The sequence below is a fragment of the Gadus macrocephalus genome, chromosome 17, assembly GCF_031168955.1.
Source record: "Gadus macrocephalus chromosome 17, ASM3116895v1".
Classification (NCBI taxonomy): domain Eukaryota; kingdom Metazoa; phylum Chordata; class Actinopteri; order Gadiformes; family Gadidae; genus Gadus; species Gadus macrocephalus.
In genome coordinates, this window is record NC_082398.1 from 6,859,590 (window position 1) to 6,878,730 (window position 19,141).

The 19,141-nt window shown below is 48.3% G+C and overlaps 2 protein-coding genes and 1 long non-coding RNA gene across 3 annotated transcripts in view; 1 reads left to right on the forward strand and 2 right to left on the reverse strand.

Moving 5' to 3' along the window:
* The first annotated feature begins 102 nt into the window (after window positions 1-102).
* tex261 (testis expressed 261) lies at window positions 103-5,395 on the forward strand. Its single transcript, XM_060076651.1, has 6 exons — window positions 103-325; window positions 1,508-1,587; window positions 1,926-2,079; window positions 2,446-2,513; window positions 2,834-2,936; window positions 3,910-5,395. The coding sequence occupies exons 1-6, from the start codon at window positions 256-258 to the stop codon at window positions 4,023-4,025; spliced, it is 591 nt and encodes a 196-aa protein (XP_059932634.1). The 5' UTR covers window positions 103-255; the 3' UTR covers window positions 4,026-5,395.
* Window positions 3,428-19,141, reverse strand: part of LOC132475492 (uncharacterized) — a 40,553-nt gene continuing 24,839 nt past the window's right edge. The window contains exon 2 of the long non-coding RNA XR_009529928.1: window positions 3,428-3,673. This is a non-coding gene — a long non-coding RNA (uncharacterized LOC132475492). The remainder of the gene's footprint in view (window positions 3,674-19,141) is intronic.
* Window positions 6,484-9,954, reverse strand: ankrd53 (ankyrin repeat domain 53). Its single transcript, XM_060035703.1, has 6 exons — window positions 9,432-9,954; window positions 9,065-9,170; window positions 8,733-8,932; window positions 8,333-8,497; window positions 7,689-7,809; window positions 6,484-7,318 (listed from the first exon to the last, which is right to left on the reverse strand). Exons 1-6 carry the CDS (start codon window positions 9,437-9,439, stop codon window positions 6,710-6,712), a joined length of 1,209 nt encoding a protein of 402 aa, XP_059891686.1. The 5' UTR covers window positions 9,440-9,954; the 3' UTR covers window positions 6,484-6,709.

Consider the following 19,141-nt stretch of genomic DNA (forward strand, 5'->3'; position numbering starts at 1 on the left):
ATGAAAGAAAAGTAACCAAAGTAACCAACTAACCAATAAGTGTAATAGAGAGAAAGCAGTTCTTCCTCCAACCTGAGGGGGCGCTGTAGCGCCAGAGTCGGCTCCCTTTCCTGAGACACGGGTCCTTGTTATGCTCTCGCCGGCATCTAAAGAGAAGACGGCTAGGGGGGGAACTTTGACAATTAGCCGCTAGCACTTAATTGTATTTTTTTATTTCAATTTCTAATTATTGTGTGGCGTTTCCCATGCAGAGAGATGTGGTTTATTTATTTACTAAGCTGGCTGTCGCTGGTGATCCAAATATCCTTCGTTACTCTAGCGATCGGTAAGTGTTTACACGAGTGTCTGCTCAACGCCTGAGCTAATGTTGTCATGCTAGCCGACCAGGGATAGCGACTCAACAGGGTGGGAGTTCACCCCTCTACTCAATAAAACCATGCAATTCGGTGCAAATCGCATTTACGGCGTGTGATTGGACTTCGACTGTTGCAATTCTCAGCTCGTTCTCCAATAAGGAAAGTAGAGATAAGACAGGAGACAAACTCTGCTACCCTACCTCTGAGTGATCCACAACTGTGTGTTGCAGGGCTAACCAAACATAGCCAACACCGCTAAAACCCCGAGATACTGGTCTTATGTGCGATACAGCAGCTAGCTCCCTTGCTGTCGAAACGATTGAAAGATTGTACAGACGTACGATGTAAAGTCCCTAGTGGGGCAGACGAATAACGCCCATTGCTCAGCGGAAGCGACGTGTCCACGTCGGCAGGTTAAAAGTGATCAGAACACGTACCACGTTCGAGCGCCCAGGTGTGCACTTACACTGTGGTTGTTCGTTACCACCTGCAGCTGACAGGAGGGTAGAAACCCCATGTCCTGAATGAGTCGCGAATAAAGAACATTATTTTCATTTCCCAAATACAAATGGTTGAATAGAAATAGCAGTGGAGATGAGAGAACGCAATGAATGAACCTCCTGCACTGTCAAAATACAGCATGCTTAAAACCGACTAAAGGATTAAATACAGAAATATATTTGCTCCCAGAAAACGTCCATAAAAAATCAGATTATGACGTTTTTGATCGCACATTGGTTCATTCATTATTTTGTTGGATCATCCAGCTCTCATTCAGTCTTTCTTTTTAGACCGTCTTGATTGAATAGAGTCCAAAACATAGCCTCTGCTTTATGGGATGACTCACTTCATAGGTATTCAGTTACAGTGGCACACTGCACCATCTACATGCTCTATGGCCAACGTACATTACCGTGATAATATGACCTATTAATCAGGTCAAATTAATAAGTGTGGAAGGAGGTGTGTAGGCTAGATGAAATGTGTTGTTTTGCTGCATTTAATAACTGTGTGTTTGTGTCCTAGTCAAGAGTTGTTTGATTATTTTGCTCACAAACACAAAACACATGTAGTTCAGGTGGTAGCAGATGACTCACTGCTCCTGAAAAATAAAACATGTATGAAATGTCCTCCCTTCTGTGTCTCTCCAGCTGCAGGTCTCTATTACTTGGCAGAACTTATAGAGGAATACACAGTGGCCACGCGCCGAATAATAAAGTACATGATAATGGTTTGTACCTTTTTACTTGTGTCACAGTGTCACGCACGTACGCCGTCGCCTAGAATGGGGGCATCTTTGTACATTATGACAGTACGACACATAAATATAGCTTTGGGAATATATTGCTTTTGTGTATCCAAAATGTCAAACTCGCCTTGATTCTTTAACAGCTAAGGATAAAAGTATAACAACCCCAAGATTATTTGATGATGACCCCAGAAGATAAAACAAAACATTCAAAACAAATTAAACTGTTTTTGAAGTATTGCCATGTCTAATCAAGGTATCCCAATGGGTGGTGGTGGAAGGAGAAGATTTAACCTTGTTTGTGCCTCTGATCTCTCCAGTTCTCCACAGGGGTCCTGGTCTCCCTGTATCTGTTTGAGGGCTTCCCTGCACTGAATGTGGCCGTGGGTCTCTTCACCAACCTGGTGTACTTTGGCCTCCTACAGACCTTCCCTTATATACTGCTGAGCTCGCCCAATTTTATACTTTCCTGCGGTGAGTGGAGCTCTTCATTGGTTAAAAATAAAAGTTTGCTAGAGTTGGACAATGTGAATCAGAATTGAAATAAGTGACTTATTTTCTTAATGTAGTTACGATAGCTTGATTTCAACATATTTTATTAAATAATCTAATGTTTTTGGATTATGTAAATTTTTTAATTTTTTCCTTACTGCGATTTCTTCAGCTTTGACGAACTATTGTAAATGCTTGGGTCTCATTATTAAACCAGATAAACCCGATCGTTGACTGCAATACGTTGCTATCGTAGTAAACCAAACCCATCACCAGTTAATCAGACGAAAAGGACTTCTCCATGCGCATGCACCATCCATAACCTCTCCCTCCCCACCTCTTCCCCAGTGCTGGTGGTGGTCAACCACTACATGGCTTTCCAGTACTTTGCAGAGGAGTACTACCCCTTCTCGGAGGTAAGCTCCAGCCCATCCTCCCTTTCCCCCCCCAGCCTTCGACCTCTCCCATAACTCGGTCCCTTGAGTAAAGAACATGATGCACAGAGGTCCTTTCTCCTCGCTGAATAGAAACTATGAAACACGGCAGTCCCATACCCCCCGTCACCCTGTTTAAAACACCACACCCATAATGAATGGTTGATGCTTGAGGGATTGGCCAGTTACAGTATAATGACTGCAACAGCGCATGATTCACAGTCTGGACTTTTCACGTTGCAACCTTTTGTTTCCCATCCCTTGTCAGACTTATCTTAACTGTTGGCTCCGCCTACCTGCAGGTGCTGGCCTACTTCACCATCTGCCTGTGGATCATCCCCTTCTCCTTCTTCGTGTCCCTGTCGGCGGGGGAGAACGTCCTTCCTTCGACCATGCAGCAAGGAGGTGAGCTCCACCACCAGGAGAAGCACCCGTGCTTCCCGTGTCCGACTGTATGACCTCGTCGGCGGCCCGTGTCCCCGTCTATACTATAGGCGTGTGTGTATATGTTGGCGGTAGGGGTGTAACGGTACATGTATTTGTATTGAACCGTTTCGGTACGGGGCGCTCGGTTCGGTGCGGAGGCGTACCGAACGAGTTTCCATACGGACATATTAAGTAGAGGACCGCATGTGTGGAACATGCTGCGCCCGCACGTGCACAGTTGTGCACACCGTAGCTGTGTCCGAAACCGTTCCCTATTATCCTGCAAATAATGTGGATAAGCTGATTTTTCTGGCAAAAAAACATATAGATTGAGTGAAAGTCATCAGGGCTAAAGATTGGGGGGGGGGGTAAAATTTAATCTGAGCAACAACTTGAAACTGTTTAGTGTTACAATTGTTCATTGTTGCACATTAGATAAAACATTTCAAATAAAAAAATACATTCTGAGCCAATGTTATTTATTTTTATTTCTACATTTCAGAATCTTTATATTTTTGAGCAGAATTCTAGCTTTGTATTGTCTAATGTTCCTATTGTAAAAACCACAAAAGTGTGTTATGAACAACTTGAAGCACATGTTATGAAGCACATTTATATTTAGCATTTTGATTTCTTACTGTACCGAAAATGAACCGAACCGTGACCTCAAAACCGAGGTACGTACCGAACCGAGATTTTTGTGTACCGTTACACCCCTAGTTGGCGGGGTATTGACTGCTTTGACCGGTTGCTGCGATACTCACAATGTCACAATATAACTTAATAACAAGTATCTGAGCAATGCATTGACTCCAGACACCACCGCTACTTTTTTTGAATTGTGTAGATCAATATTGTGTGTCTTGAATAGGTTCCCTCGTATATCCAGTTGAGGCTGCCTGGGTCATTCCACAGTACTGTAATAATCATCTTTTGTTCTTGTTGTTCCCAGACGATGTGGTGTCCAACTACTTCACCAAGGGCAAGCGAGGCAAGAGGTCCAGCATCCTGTCCATGTTCTCCTTCCTCAAGGAGGCCGTGCTGCCCAGCCGACAGAAGATGTACTGAGGAGGACACGTTGGGGGAGGGAGGGAGGGAGGGAGGGAGGGAGGGAGGGGGGAGGCTCAGGGGCAGTGGTGGACGTTGATTTGAGGGGCGGGGAATTACAAGGTTAAACAAAAACAAAAATCAATGGAATTCGTATTCAACTCTCTCCCTCGGACTATGGCGAACGGGGGAGGGAAGGAGGGAGGGAGAGAGAGCGAGAGGAAGCCAAAGGGGACGGACCCCGACGTACGGAGCTGCCTGCCGTCGACGGGGGACTGCTCTGGAGAGTTTACAACGGGTCGCGGCCGGCTGGGTCTGTCGCGTGCGTCCGTCTTGTCTCTGCGTCTGTATTGACCGCCAAAAAACATGTACCGTTGACGAAGACTTCCCAGGGGGTGGGGGGGGACTCAAACAGTACCGCGATGGCTTCTCATGTTGCTGTGCACCTTTTTTTTGTTCTAATGTGCCCCATACATGCTAACGTCACTTGGAGGAACATCGGAGTGCAGGAGCTGTAAAGGGGGAGGGACCGTTTTTTTTCTAAGTTTTAATATCACTGTCCATCTGTGGGACACTAGTTGAGCCACAGCTGTGCGTCGCTCCATTTCTTGGCAGGAAGTCACCCAAATCCTCACCCAAATTTTGTTTTGGGTGCCGCATTTGAATTTCAAATTCAATCGCGACAATCCCTCCTCCCCCGCCCCCCCAATCCAGCTGCTATAAAAACATGTGGGGAGGGGAAAAAGTGTTTCTCAGCGCTAGACTTGATTAGGTTCAGAACCACAGTGTTGGCGAAGTTGATTAAGCTGCAGTAGAAGGGAACTAGAGGATTTCCGGACGTTATTCTGACCTCGCTGCGGTAGGCGATTCGCGGTTAATGGGTATAACCCCACCAACCCCACCCCACCCCAACACAGGCACAGCATTTCCTAATGGAATAGAATTTAAGGTTGTAAAGCGGCAGGAGGAAGAGGAGGGATGAGCAGAAAAAGGCGCCGGTGTTGGAATGAGCTCATGCGGTTGTTTTTAATTGGTCTTCTTTTGTGTTCCATCGATCAACCAATCACAAACTCTTTCTTTGGGACTGCTTTTTAATAGTCTTAAGTTTGCCCCTCCCCTGTAGGCTTTGGTGGTGAAACATTTTTAGTCCCAGGTCACCTGACAAATTAACGCATTTAAGGAAAGAAATGGTACAGTCGGTACAATGTATTTTGTTTTGTAAACTAATAGGGGTCTGATGAAAAAGAGTTGGACTGCTTCAGCTATTTGAGAGAAATATCAAGAAAGGCAGTTAGGCAGTACTTAGAATCTTTTTTAATTGATTACGGTGGGTGGAAATCAAGTTTGTATGCACAAAGCTGCACCATACATTAAAGATTTCAAAATACAAATTTGAGTTTTGCATGCTTTTGTTGCCTTAATATCAAAGAAATATATTGTATTCTTGTTTCTGTGGTATGACATTCAGTTTACAATAGACGCTATATTTGGAGTATGCCCAGAGGTTTGAATTATTTTAGTATTCATTGTTGCAAAAGCAGTCTTATGTTTTTTCATAAGTAGGAGTACAATGAATGTCTTATCTGTTTAATTTTGTCTTAACCTGTTTCACAAGAATCCAACTCCCACAACTACTTTACATGTATATACTACATTGTTAGGGAAAACGCATCCTGCAACATCAATTTCTTTCACGATACGCGTACAAAGCAGTACTCCTAGCGAACAGCCATATGTGACGGTACTCACTGTTGGACAAAGCCAATCACACACAAACAAAAAAAAGAAAAATTGACACCTCAAACGTTGGCAGATCACAGATTCCTTTGGTAACGTGGTTCAGCCCCACACACCTGGGCTGCTGTTGACATGCCCTCCACCACACACTCATTTCCCTGAGGCCTGACGAGGGAGAGTGTGAGGCTCCGTACGTCAGACAAGTGGCCCAGTTCAGTCTCACCTTCGGTTCACCCCACCCCCCCCTCAGCGTGTTCACCTCTTCACCTACGTCTTAAATCGTCTAAAATATATCCCCTGAAGGTGATTCAGGGGAGATATCAACAATGGAAGCACACAATTGACATACAAAGGATTTCTCATTGTTTCGTTTATTTTTATAGTTATATCAATTACACTATATTTGTGATCTTTTTATTGAAACGATTATTCTTAGTTTCTACTTTGAATATAAAGTCATAGAACAGTTGGCACATATCTTCTTGAGAAATGCATCCCCTCTTGTAGCAGTGCTCCCTTCCACCTCTAGGTGGCTTTTCTGGGCTCTCTACTGTGTGTGTGACTGCTGGTTCAACCTGGGTGCATTGATTGGTCAATGGATCACAGGTGTGCAGCCTCACCCAGCCACTAGAGTCCAATCAGTCTGACTTGGGCCAGGTGAGGCTGGTTAAACCAGCCATCAACCACCCACACTGAACACAAGCATTTTGTTAGCCTCTTAGCATTATTGCATATATTCACATTTTTGCCAAATTGTGATATCTAACCTAACTCAACTCTACTTCCGCTCCTGAATCACCCCTGTGTCGTAAGCCAATAAGAGTGCTTTTTACATTCCATAATCACTACCTGCCCCAGTCATCTATTTGACTTAGGCATTTTTGAGGCTAAATACAAGATGATCCTTAAAATAAGACTTACAAACCACGCCCCAGGGGCCTTGTTGTTCCTCAGAACCCCTCGCCGGCTCAGTAGTGTCCGGGCTCCAGGACGTCCGGCAGGTGCAGCGCCACCTCTGTCCAGGGGGAGGCGCCGCCCTGTCCTGGGGGGACCCCGAGGCGCGGCTGGTCCAGGATGCTCCAGGGCCGGTAGTCCCGCGGGGAGGCCATCCTCCCGGGGAAGGCCCTGGGGAACAGGCCCCTCTCCAGGGCGTCCAGCGGCAGGTCGGGGGCCCGGCAGGGCGAGCTCTCCCACCGGGTGGTGTACTCGTGGTGGTGCCCCCCGTCGGCGGCCTTGGACAGGGTGACCCAGCCCCGCAGGTCGGGCTCCGGAGAGGGGCTCTCCGTGGGTCGGTCGTCCATGCGGACCGCCTGGGGGGGTTTGGAGACGGAGGTCGGGGGTGGAGGAGGCGACCTGGTGGTGTGGGTCGAGGTGTTCCAGCGCTGCCTAGGGTCTCCTTGCTGCGCCCGTGTCTGGGCCCGAGGCTGGGGTCGGCTCTCTGGAGGCTCAGAGAGGAGGCACTGCCGGTGGAACTGGCTGACCAGGCTGCTGCTGGCCGGCGGGTCCGGGGGGGGCCCTAGGCCTTTCCTGCTAGCCCACTCCTCCGTCTTCTTCTCAATCAACGCCCGCCTCCTCGTCTGCATATAAAGGCCCCATGTGAAGTGAGTGTATTTCGATTTTGTACTTAACTGATGGTGTTCAATGTCTCTGCATTGGTGTTCCATATCAACTTTTTTTTCTCCAAAAGGGAAACATAGCCATATAAGTAACTCATTTAGCCATATTGGCTGCCCAACAGATTTCCATTCAGATACAGGTCATGTTAAGGAGGGGTTACGGGCATCTTGCTCAAGGGTTGGGCCGTGGACATTAGAGATCGAATCCCAGTACCTCTGGAAGGAGTAAAAAAATGTCCCCATGTCAACCTAGTTTGCAAGCCTTCAGCAGTAGCATGGGTCATTTCGAAAGGGAGTCTGCACACAAATAAAATGTGAAAGACATGCATACTTTCTCTCTGCCTTCGTCCAGTTTGCTCATGAGCACTAGGTCCCGGTAGAGGATCTGCACCTGCCTCTTCATCTCTAGCTCTCTCTTTTTGTTGGCTTTCCACATACAGTCTTTGAGATACCTAAGATGCAGCCAAACACATGCAAAACAAAGGCCGCACACACACGTTGAATAGTACAATTTATCATACATTAAAATGAGATGAATCTTTAATGAACGCTGTTGAGAAACGGGGCTCAGGACTATTTAAATATTTACAGCAACACAACAAAAAGAACCGACCCCACCACAACAACAGGGTTGTAGAGAGAACATGAACTAGACATTAATGAGCCATGCAAATGTGCTGCACTCATCGCTTCGGGCCACACAGCATCGCCACGCAAACCGTGCACTCGGTTGCTATAGGCTACCAAAAGGACGAATGAAGACGTTTGGTCTCATTCCGGCTGGTAGCATATCAGGACTGTGAATATAGTAGTTGAATGATGCACTTTTCTTTTAAATGTCTTTGACTATAGGTCTACGTGTGTGACTGATACTGAATGCCTATTCTGTTATTGATTGTAAACTACCTGCCTGAAACTGCACATTAAGGGGAAAGATTATGACACACACACACACACACACACTTATTTACATACCGTGCCACCAACCTGTGACAGTAGGAGCGTGCCATGTCCAGTGGGGTGTGCCCGTTCTTGTCACATGCGTGCACGTCCGCCCGGGCTCGCACCAGCATCTCCGTGCAAGCTAGCATGCCCTCGGCCGCTGCCGAGTGCAGCGGGGTGACCGCGGAGGTAGTAGAGCTGAGAGAAAGCGATGATAGATGCACTAATTCTGACCATAATGTGTGCATTACGACACAAATGCAGCATGTATTCCTTCCACTCCACATCGTGTGTCAGTATCGTCCATCTCAGCAGATAATTGAAATAGTGTATTCCAGCTAGGAAATACTAAATCGTCGTTGGGGAGCAGTTATTTAACATGTAACAGTGATTCAACAAAGAATAAATTCAAAGTGTACAAAGTGCACCATACACGTTGACATCAGCGCCGCGGTCCAGCAGGTACTCGAGGCAGGCGGAGGTGTTGGGTGAGCTCATGGTGGACAGGACCATGTGGACGGGCCGTCTGCCCTGACCGCAGCCGCCGTTGATGTCCACGAGGCCGGATTCCAGGAGCAGCTTTACGCACGTCAACTGACCGTGGAGACAGGCCACGTGGAGCGCAGACACGCCCTGGACACCGGGAGAGAAGCGTCAGAAACATAAGATAATCAAATACACCCGCAATTAGAGCGTGAGTATCTAGTGGCACAATTGTTAAAGAACTAGGCTTATTGGTAGCAATGGCGCTAAATTGTTGCTGACGTGTTCGTCTGTGTCCAGCAGTGCCACCGCGTGTTTCAGGCTGAGGGTCAGCCATTCGGGGTCCCCAGCCGCCGCCGCTTTGAACTGGTCGCCTTTCGGAAGAGCTCTGATGGTAAGGTTGACGGAACACACAACATAATGTTTAAATACATATCTACCAAAAGAAAAACTAAAATAACAAGGACGCAGTTGTAGTTGTAGATGCGGTTCACTCTAAAGTAGCCATCATCTGTAGGCTAATTGGGGCGGGCTTCGAGCATATTTTACGCACTGAATACTATAACTATGAAAGCTATTAATAATTAATATAACAGTTATATTATATTAATAAGAACACCAAGATGCAAAAGTTAAAAAATTCAGTTACCTCGACATTGACTTCTGTTCACTCTGTGCGCCTGAGGGATTTGTTGTTGCACGGATTTGTTGCTTATAACCATGGTAACGATTGACGTATGTTTTACATGCTTTTACGCATGCTTTACTTGCGTAAATGCCTTTACATTTAGTACTGCTGGAATATTTAGCGTAGAGGAGGCGTACGGGATATGAAACTGTTATTTGCCATTCCAAAACTAAACTCACTGACCTCTTGTGTCAGTGAGAGAAACCGAATTCAATTATTTTGAGTTGGCGTCGCCTTATTTATTGTAACTGGTCTTTTCCCACAGTGATATAATAGTTCAATTATGTATTATTCAATGTCTCTTGTCATGGTAAAGCTCTTCCTTTGCTTTCCGGAAAGGAATGGAAGAATTTAAATATAATTGTTGGTTTGCATATATTTTGCATATAGGTTTCTATGTAAGTGTGTATAGGCTATGTCACAAAGCAGGATGTTGCAGGTTGGCCTACACAACACAGGAGGCAATTTGTCAACAATAGAATATTTAAGTTCAATTTATCCCAGCAATGGCAGTGGTCAAACTTAAAACCAACCTACACATCATCGAATGTAGCAGTCCCAATCATAGCGCATACTGAGTCATCATATGCGTCTATTCAGTCTCTTGACTTGGAATCCATTTCTGAACCTTCCCGCCTCACTGCATATGTCAGTCAAAAATGTAATTCTGCCCAACCCTCCCATCCTCCTCTATATAGGCTGACCCAACCCTGTACGACAGCCAATAGTGGGGCTCGATCCGATGGGCTGATTGTTTCTGACGGACGCAGTCAGAACTGCAGCCCTTGGCCCTGCTGTCACTGATACTTCAACAGGCCACACTCCTACCTCCCCCAGCCATGCTGGCCGCAGTCCACCCCCCCCCCCCCCTTAGATCGGGGTTTGGTATTGTGTGTGTGTGTGTGTGTGTGTGTGTGTGTGTGTGTGTGTGTGTGTGTGTGTGTGTGTGTGTGTGTGTGTGTGTGTGTGTGTGTGTGAACTATCATGGGGACCATATTGAGCAGTAAGGAAAGAAACTAACGTCTAGGGGATTTGCACCAGATAATCTATCTATTGACATTCTTGTGGTATTTTTGGGTTTTATTCAGTAGTTTAGTCACGTCCTGGTAGTGCTTTCATGGTACCGGAGGTGGGGGAGAATGACACAAACTGCATTGTGGTTATTTTTATTAGTGTCAGACTTTCTGTATTTATAAATGTGTGTGTGTGTGTGTGTGTGTGTGTGTGTGTGTGTGTGTGTCAAGAGAGAGAGACACACTTAGTATGATTGAGCGGACAAGTGCAGGGTGTAAGGATTGTGGGGGTCAAGGACGGGTCATGTCAGCGTGGCTCTTCCACTATGTAGCCCCCCCTAGAGTATCTGCAGTGCATCAACCTGCAACACCAGGGGAAACCCTGCGTGTATGTGTGATGGGGGAGAGTTTATCTGGCGGCCAGACTACTGTAGATGCTCCTGCATCTCGTGGTGTTGCTGTCTGACCTTGATCACATGTCACAGGGAGGTTGTACACGGAGCCATCAGTGGAGAGCTCTCTCATGTTGGGTCTCCCAGTACTGGTCCCCTGACACACACCCACACAAACACACACATCCTAGTTTCTATGACATTTGAGATTTTTTCTACCCTTGAGTGTGTGTGTGTGTGTGTCCCCCTTATTTCATTTTATTGTTTCTCCCAAACAAATTCAAAAGGATATAGGGTAAAGTGTGTGTGTGTGTGTGTGTGTGTGTGTGTGTGTGTGTGTGTGTGTGTGTGTGTGTGTGTGTGTGTGTGTGTGTGTGTGTGTGTGTGTGTGTGTGTGTGTGTGTGTGTGCACGGTGTCAGGCAACCAGTGTTGTGTGTGAAAGCTTGGCATGTGTAGTTCGCCTGCATTAGCTTCAGTCGGCGCAGTCGCTGCACATTAACAGCTGGACCATCAAAGCTGCTTAGGGCTACGATGACAATGAGATCATGTTCCAGCCGCATGGCTAGCTCTCCCATTGGCCTGCCTCGAGAGCCAATCGCCTTGCATCCATCCGTGGTCATCGTCACCGGTGGAATGGGAATTGTTCTTATGGTCCACGGAGCTTTCGACCAATGAGCTGCTCACTCGTAAAATCTGTCCTGGGATGTGTTGATTGAAACACGTTCAGTGCTGTTTTTTTACTATAAACTGTGTCATGGAATTACACTGTGTGTGTGTGTGTGTGTGTGTGTGTGTGTGTGTGTGTGTGTGTGTGTGTGTGTGTGTGTGTGTGTGTGTGTGTGTGTGTGTGTGTGTGTGTGTGTGTGTGTGTGTGTGTGTGTGTGTGTGTGTCAAGTGCTATTTCGTGGAAATAAGACTGTTTGCAAAAGTTTAAATGAGAGGGAGAGATTGGGTTGGGTGGAGAAGATAGATAAAAGAAAGATGAAGGGATGTTTGTGACATGACAAATTAAGAGGCGGTGAACAAATGGAGGGACTGAAGGAGGAAGGAGTAGTGAATAAAGGAGGGGGAGTGGATGCTTCGTATTTCATAAGCACCTTGGGGTGCCCACAGGCGCTGAACTATGCTTGTGTAAGTGCGCTGATGTCCTCCTTTTTTCGGGCGGGGGGGGGGTGGAGAAGGAGCTCCCCCCCCTTCCTTCACTCTTACCTTCCCCCTCTCTTTTAAACTCCCCCCCCTCCCTCCTTCATTCCAGACTGTCCGATTCTCCCGTCCTCTCTTCGCTCCTCCATCCTCTACCTCTCCTTCCTATGGTCTCTCTCAGTCTTGCTTTCTCTCACCCTCTTATTTGTACTCTCTCTCCCTCCCCTCCCCCCCCCCCCCCCCCCCACCCCCATCCGTGCTCAGCCAGGCGACACATGTGCTAATGTGCGATGGCAGCGGGCACAGCCCGGCTGGAGGGTGACCGCGCAGCGACCTCCCTCTCCATCGGCACGGCAAGCATGCTCCTCCTCCTCCTCCTCCTCCTCCTCCTCCTCCTCTTCTTCCTTCGCGGCAGCCTTGCGTAGCCTGACATAGCCTAGCGCCCCCTCTCTGTCGCGGGGGGGGGGGGGGGAGACGCAGAGGGGATGTGGGGATTTGCCGCAGGGGGTGTGCGGTGAGCAATGGATATGAGATGAGAGGAGAAGGGAGTGGAGAAGGACACGTAACGATAAGGGAGGTAGGGATAGACGGAGAGGACAATTAAATCAAATGTGAATTTTTCTTTGGCCTTTCGGCAAAATACTATAAAGAAAAGGTACGTAGTATAAACATGGCATACAGTATCACAACACGGTCCACGGTATAAAAAGCCGGTAAACTGTATACGTATAGCCGAAGGTGCACAGTATAAACCGACAGTCCTCAGTATAGAACAAACCGTATAGAGCAGACCGTGAGCAACTCAAATACAAAAAACATCTCCAGCAGCAGCATTGCTCATGGGCTCTGGGTCGTAGGGGGAGGGTTATTTCTTGATGTCCCTGTCTAGAAGGTTCTTCCTGGCTAGGGGGGCCTTGAGACCCCTGAATGATGAGTCATGTAGATGGGTGGGTGGGTTCATTTGAATACCTTGGTGCCGTTTTGGTTAAGAAACCGCCGTGTAGGTTCTTAAGTTGCAATGGCTTTGTGATTCCGCCGGCCTGGTTGTCCACCTGGGTCCTGTGTCCTCCAAACCGAGAGGTTTAGACTGATCTGTAGACTGGGGGTCAGAGCCGGTTCCGCTGCCATTGAAGCTCCTCAGTTACCTGAGGTTGATGGAGACCCTGCCTTGCCATTGGGCTGACGGGTACGTTTATTGTCAACAAGTGTTCCCAGATAGTTCAACTGAGTGAGCCCTTCCACTTCCTGCCCCTGTATGATGGCTGTTCTGAAGACGGCCCTCTATACTGCCTGCTCTTTACCGACCCCCCAAGGCACGGCCGCTTGGTCGACTCTACTCTACTCTGCTTGTCGTGTCTTATCCTACTCATTTCAGTTTTAATCTTTTAAAAAGATTACGATCTCTTTTAGCTCTATACTCCTCTCTGTCTCTTTGCCATTCCAGTATGAATAATACATCTGTTGGCCATGCTCCCTCAACCATGATGTCCCAGCAGACAGCCTGCCCTGAAGCTCCCTCCCTCCCTCCCTCCTTCTCTCCTTCTCTCTCGCTTGCTCGCTCACTCGCTCTTTCTGCAAGAGACACAAGACGAGAAAGCAAAATGAGATGAGGAAAAAGAAAATGAAAGCACATGAAACTAAATGACAGCAAAGGCCCTGGAAGTCAAGCAGATGTACACAAGTGGAAGAGACCAGGGGCTTGTCTAAAACGGCAGGTTAAGATCTGTTTCTGCTCAAACCAGAGCTATTACTCCAGCCTGTGCTTCCCTGGACTTTCAGGATTTTTGCATTCCCGATCACTGATTCCAATCCCGAGGAACAAGGTCACTATCTGGGATCGGTTTTAGGTGAAAAGTGTGTATGTGTGTCTGTGCTACAGAGACGTTTCGTGTGTTCCGTCTGTTCATGTGTGTCCGTACCAATGGTCATCATGTGCAGCATGGGTACCAAACAGCTGATGCCAGGTCATGGGGTTCTGTCCCCTTTCGTTTCACTCCCACGGGATGGTGATCCTACTCGGCAGTCAGATCTACAGCAGTAGTTGATACGATTCTTCCATTACAAGTCACTGCCATCATCTGTGGTGATTCGATGTCCTGTTCGGTCGGATCCTGCAAAACGTATGCTACGTTAATGGCTAGTGTCCACACTAGTCTGGCGTTAATAACCTCTTTGACACGTTTTTAGTTTTACGCTACCTGATCGGGTTCTACCAATCATGACGTGTCCTTCCCTTATTCGCCACGCCCCTGTCATGTGACCCTTATCCGGAAGGAAACAAGGGTCAGCCTTGACCACCAGTGGTTAATTCAAAATGGATGACAAATGATGGGCTCCTCCGTAGTATTACCTGCAACTATCAACCAACTGAAAACGCATGCCCAGTGTATGGGAATGGCTGTGTGGGTAATATTAGTTTCCTTGCGTAATATGGACAGAGATTATTTCGGAAACGGTGCTCAAACCCTCATCTTGACGCAGGTCGATTTCTGCTTTAAATCTCTGCTTTAAAAGGAACAACGTATTGGTGTGGCTGGAACCTGAGATTTCCCGATCTGTGCATGAGTTGCTTTACGCCAACCTTATGACGTTACAAAGCGTGGTCTCTGTGTGCTGTGATTGGTCAAGTTAGTATTCCAATGGAAGCCTCATTAAAGGTGCAGCAGGTAGGATTTACAAGCAATGATTAGAGTGGTTTATGTTAGAAACAGCATAGCCATCCGTCAGCCATTAGGGAGGGAAATGCTCTAGGAGTTTTGAGTTGACTGCGCCTGCCTCTGTACGCAACCATTTAGAGTTGACCCTCTTTATGTGATTGGTTTTGGGCAATCCATACGGCCTGTCAATCACAGGTGCATGAATGCAACACTTTACAATGTGTCGGGAAAGAGGGAGCAGAGAGGTAGTCTCTCTCTCTCTCTCTCTCTCTCTCTCCACAACTGTCCAATCTTACCTTCTCTCTCTCTCCACAACTGTCCAATCTTACCTTCTCTCTCTCTCTCTCTCTCCACAACTGTCCAATCTTACCTTCTCTCTCTCCACAACTGTCCAATCTTACCTTCAGTGCCTTTTCAGCCGGAAACATCTACGTTATCAGAATTCAGATTCATCACTAGTAAGGATATGAATGGTTTTGTCCCCCAGCGAGCATTCTAATGTATTGAACTACAGTCTATTAAATCAGCGTAGTTCTACTCAGCCATTTTAGATTAAAACACAACACACCTGTAGACATTGTGAGGTCCCAGCCCGTTCACGTCTCCCACCCCATGGCAGAAGTCTACTCGTGCGTCCTCACTGGCTCTCCAAAGGGGGTATGTGCCGTATGGTGCGTGGGTAAATGATGCATGGGCTACATGGCTGCAGTGCGTCCCTGTGTCCCGGCGTCCATGTTGAACTGCACTCGGCCTGTTTGCGCAAGCCGTGTCATCTTTGTCTGTCGGACCGTTCTTTAAAATGTGCGCGAGCGCGGCCGTGCTCCGCTGCTGTTGTTGTCTCTCATCAATAAAACACCCAAAGTTTGCACTTTTCCTCGGGTGCCCCCTTTCTCCAGTGGCAACAGGAATCATCGCAGGTCAACCTCTTTTGGAAGTGCTTTCTAAAGGACAGAATGATGGTATTCTTTCTTCCACGGATATTGATCAGAAAAGGTAATTCAAGGCTGGTGTGGATGTGTTCAGCGTGGTGGGTTGGTTCAGACTGTGGTCAAAGGATTTCATTCTAGCTGGGAGATTGCTTGATAACATGTCACACGCATGCCGGCAGGCTGGCACAAACACACAAACACACAAACACACGCACACGCAGGCATACTCAGTCGCACCCACACTGGTACACAAGCAACGGTTTTATAACCAGCATGCATGCATGCACGCCTCTGTGATGGTCAAAATCGGTGTGTTTTGAGTTCGGGGTGAAGTGATTCTGTGCGCTGTGCATTGGATTAAACAACAGTGATATGAAAAGCAGGGATATGTGGCTGGCGCTACCTTGTGGCATCTCCACAGGTGATCTCCACAGGTGATCTCCACAGGTGATGCCCTGCTGCTACACCCGGGTCGGACTGCACCCGGGTCAGCCTCTGCTCCTCCCAGTTCACCAGAAGGACAGTGCTCAAGGGAGTGTGTATATAAAGGGAATATATATATTTAGATAAATACGCTGACTCACTATCCTGTGTGAGTCAGTGGAGACGTAAACAAAGGCTGAATGTGTGGATGCTTCGACGACCACTTTACAATGTGCACATACACACACAGCCTCTTAACTCCCCCCCCCCCCCCCCCCCACCCCGTAGGCACATTGAAACTCACATGAGGGTACCCACAGTACACACGCTCGCTCGCTCATGCACTCACACACGCACGCACACACACTTGAATCACACAAACTACTCTTTCAAACAGAGATACACAAACCCACGTTACGATGGTTGAAATAAATTGCATTTTTCGCCTCGAGCGAGTGCTTTTTCTTTTTGTAACGTTTCGATTCAAGGTTTTGGCTCTGTACGTTTTGGAGCCTGGGAACTGGGATTGGGCCAAGACAAAATTGGTGGACGAAGAGGAGGAGATGGAAGGAAGGAAGAAAGGAAAGAGAGAAAAGGGGAGGGAGGAAGGAAAGAGAGAACGGGGGAGGGAGGAAGGAATGGAAGAAGGGAGGAAAGAAAGGTGGAGAGGGAGGGAGGGAGGGAAGGAAGGAAGGAAGGGAGTAAAGAAAGGAGAAGGGGGGGGAAGGAAGGAAGAAAGGAGGAGAGGGAGGGAGGGAGGGAGGGAGGGAGGGAGGGAGGGAGGGAGGGAAGGAAGGAAGGAAAGAAGGGAGTAAAGAAAGGAGGAGGAGGATGTTGGGGAAGGAAAGGAAGGAAGGAAGAACTGTGGAACGAACCCTCTCCTCTTCTTAAAATGGCGTCTGTGCGAGGCTCCCGGGGGACCTGAGGAGGCCACAGTCACCTAATTACCGTGTTGAATTATTCAGGGGCAATTGAAGCGCTGCCCGACGATGTAGAGAAACACTGAGATCCACTCTGGGGACCTCAGCGCCCCAGTGCTCCCCTGTGGTAACACGCCTCATTGTTCTCCATGACTCTCGCGTGCACTTTCACCACCACGCACGCCTGTCCGTCGTGACGGACCCAGATCCAGATCTGGGTGAAACACTTGGCGGCACCTATACATAGTGTGCTATTTTGTGAGAGTTTGACATGCGCGCACACACACACACACGTGCATGTTGGTTTAAAACTGTGTGTGTGTGTGTGTGTGTGAGAGAGAGAGAGAGAGAGAGAGAGAGAGAGAGAGAGAGAGAGAGAGAGAGAGAGAGAGAGAGAGAGAGAGAGAGAGAGAGAGAGAGAGAGAGAGAGAGAGAGAGAGAGAGAGAGAGAGAGAGAGAGAGAGAGAGAGAGAGAGAGAGAGAGAGAGAGAGAGAGAGAGAGAGAGAGAGAGAGAAACTCATTGGTCTTCCATTGGGTGTGGTGGTGGTCTTGGGGTCCTGGGTTGATGTTGATCCCATGGCTTTCGGACTTTACAGTTTGATTGGATATTCCAAGCACCATGAGCCGTGTTGTACACCTTTAACCTCATGTATATTGTTGATACCTTGTGTGTGTGTGTTGTGGCAACCCCCCTCCTCAAACAGGGTTGCGGTGCGACGATTTATTTCGTGGAGCTCAGGAAAAAAAAAAAACGGGAAAAGGAATATAACTCGGGTTCTTCCATGATAGGGAATAAGGGTGCGGGGGACCTCGTGGTCAGACCCGTCCTCGGGGGGCCGGCGGGGAAACGGCTCCCGACGCCTCCGGTTCACTCCTGTGGGGAAACGTTCCGTGGTTAAACTCCCAGCCGGCGTTTGCTCGCTACAACGTCTCCCTCCGACCCGTCCACCTCCCCGTCTCCCTCGTGCCCAGCGTTTGAGGCTCCTGTCCCGTCCCCGTCGCCCCGGTGTCCCCAATGCCCGTGATTGCCCGTGTCAGCTGCGCTGAGCGGTAGGTATCTCTCCCGTGGACTGCCCGCGGAGAGGGCGCTGTTCATGGTGCCGAGGTGGCTTGTCCATGGCCGACTGCGTGGGGTTGCCACAGTGTGTGTGTGTGTGTGTGTGTGTGTGTGTGTGTGTGTGTGTGTGTGTGTGTGTGTGTGTGTGTGTGGGTGTGTGTGTGGCGCCTCTATCACCACCGCACTGCTATAGCTTTCAGAGAAACTCCCTCCCTTTCACCTGGTCTGTCTCCTTCAATACTCTATAGTACCCACTCCCCATTACAAGACATCTCACATTAGGAGTTTGCATTGTTGGTCTGTACGGGACGTATTCTCTTCGTGAACATACTCACAGCACAACAACAGCCGGTCAGGAGGAGACTATAACCACTAAGGCGACTCTGTATGACTGCAGGACAATGGTTCTTCTACACGCGTTCTTCCGAGCTGGTTCAGCCATCGACCAACACCCCGCTCTCCGCTGGGCTGGAGCCCAGGGTGAGACGAGGCACAGGGATCGATGCCGGGAGCACGGCCGTCACTCCGGGGGTGTGACGCGAGGGAGGACGGCCTCCCCCCGGTCATCATTACCCAGGCTCCACCGCGGTTGGGGGAGGAGAGGCGAGGGGCAGTTCGTTACTCTGTCAGAGAGGCGGCCGGCGGCTGGACTGAAGGGGTCACGTCCGTGCGTGTGTGTGTCATCGTCCACTGGAGACCTAGTGGGTCGGTGCAGTGCTGAGGAGGGCTTGTTTTCAACCGACAGCAACCTATCCATAAACCCAATGTATGTTATGAACTTAAAGCTGAAGCTCTTATTATAACAAATTATTTTTGATTTCCACTGTTGTTTAATAAGGATTTTTATTGTTTTTTTTTACAACTATTATTGTTGTTATAGCCTATAAACACTCAAAAGCCCAACACCGTTTATCGGTATCGGTTGCGACATCCATTCACATTAGCGTCTGTTCATGTGTTTGGTTGGACAGTCGGACAGTGCCTCAGAGGCTGGGAGTCTCTGAGAACCAGTCAGTTGAATATGTGGGCTGTTGCTGGAGTCCCAAACCTGCTGTGGGTGCAACTGTACCCTGATTGGCTGTCAGCCCTTCAGAGCAGGTGCCTAATTGGTTAGGTTCAATTGTATAGGCTGTTC

Coding starts and splice junctions, on each gene's coding strand:
- ankrd53 (XM_060035703.1), bottom strand. Junction 7,810..8,332: donor TGTCACAGGTTGGTGGCACG/GTATGTAAATAA, acceptor GCTGCATCTTAG/GTATCTCAAAGACTGTATGT. Junction 7,319..7,688: donor TGGACGAAGGCAGAGAGAAA/GTATGCATGTCT, acceptor CTTTATATGCAG/ACGAGGAGGCGGGCGTTGAT.
- tex261 (XM_060076651.1), top strand. CDS start 256: ATGTGGTTTATTTATTTACTAAGCTGGCTGTCGCTGGTGATCCAAATA. Junction 326..1,507: donor CTTCGTTACTCTAGCGATCG/GTAAGTGTTTAC, acceptor GTGTCTCTCCAG/CTGCAGGTCTCTATTACTTG. Junction 2,080..2,445: donor CAATTTTATACTTTCCTGCG/GTGAGTGGAGCT, acceptor CCTCTTCCCCAG/TGCTGGTGGTGGTCAACCAC.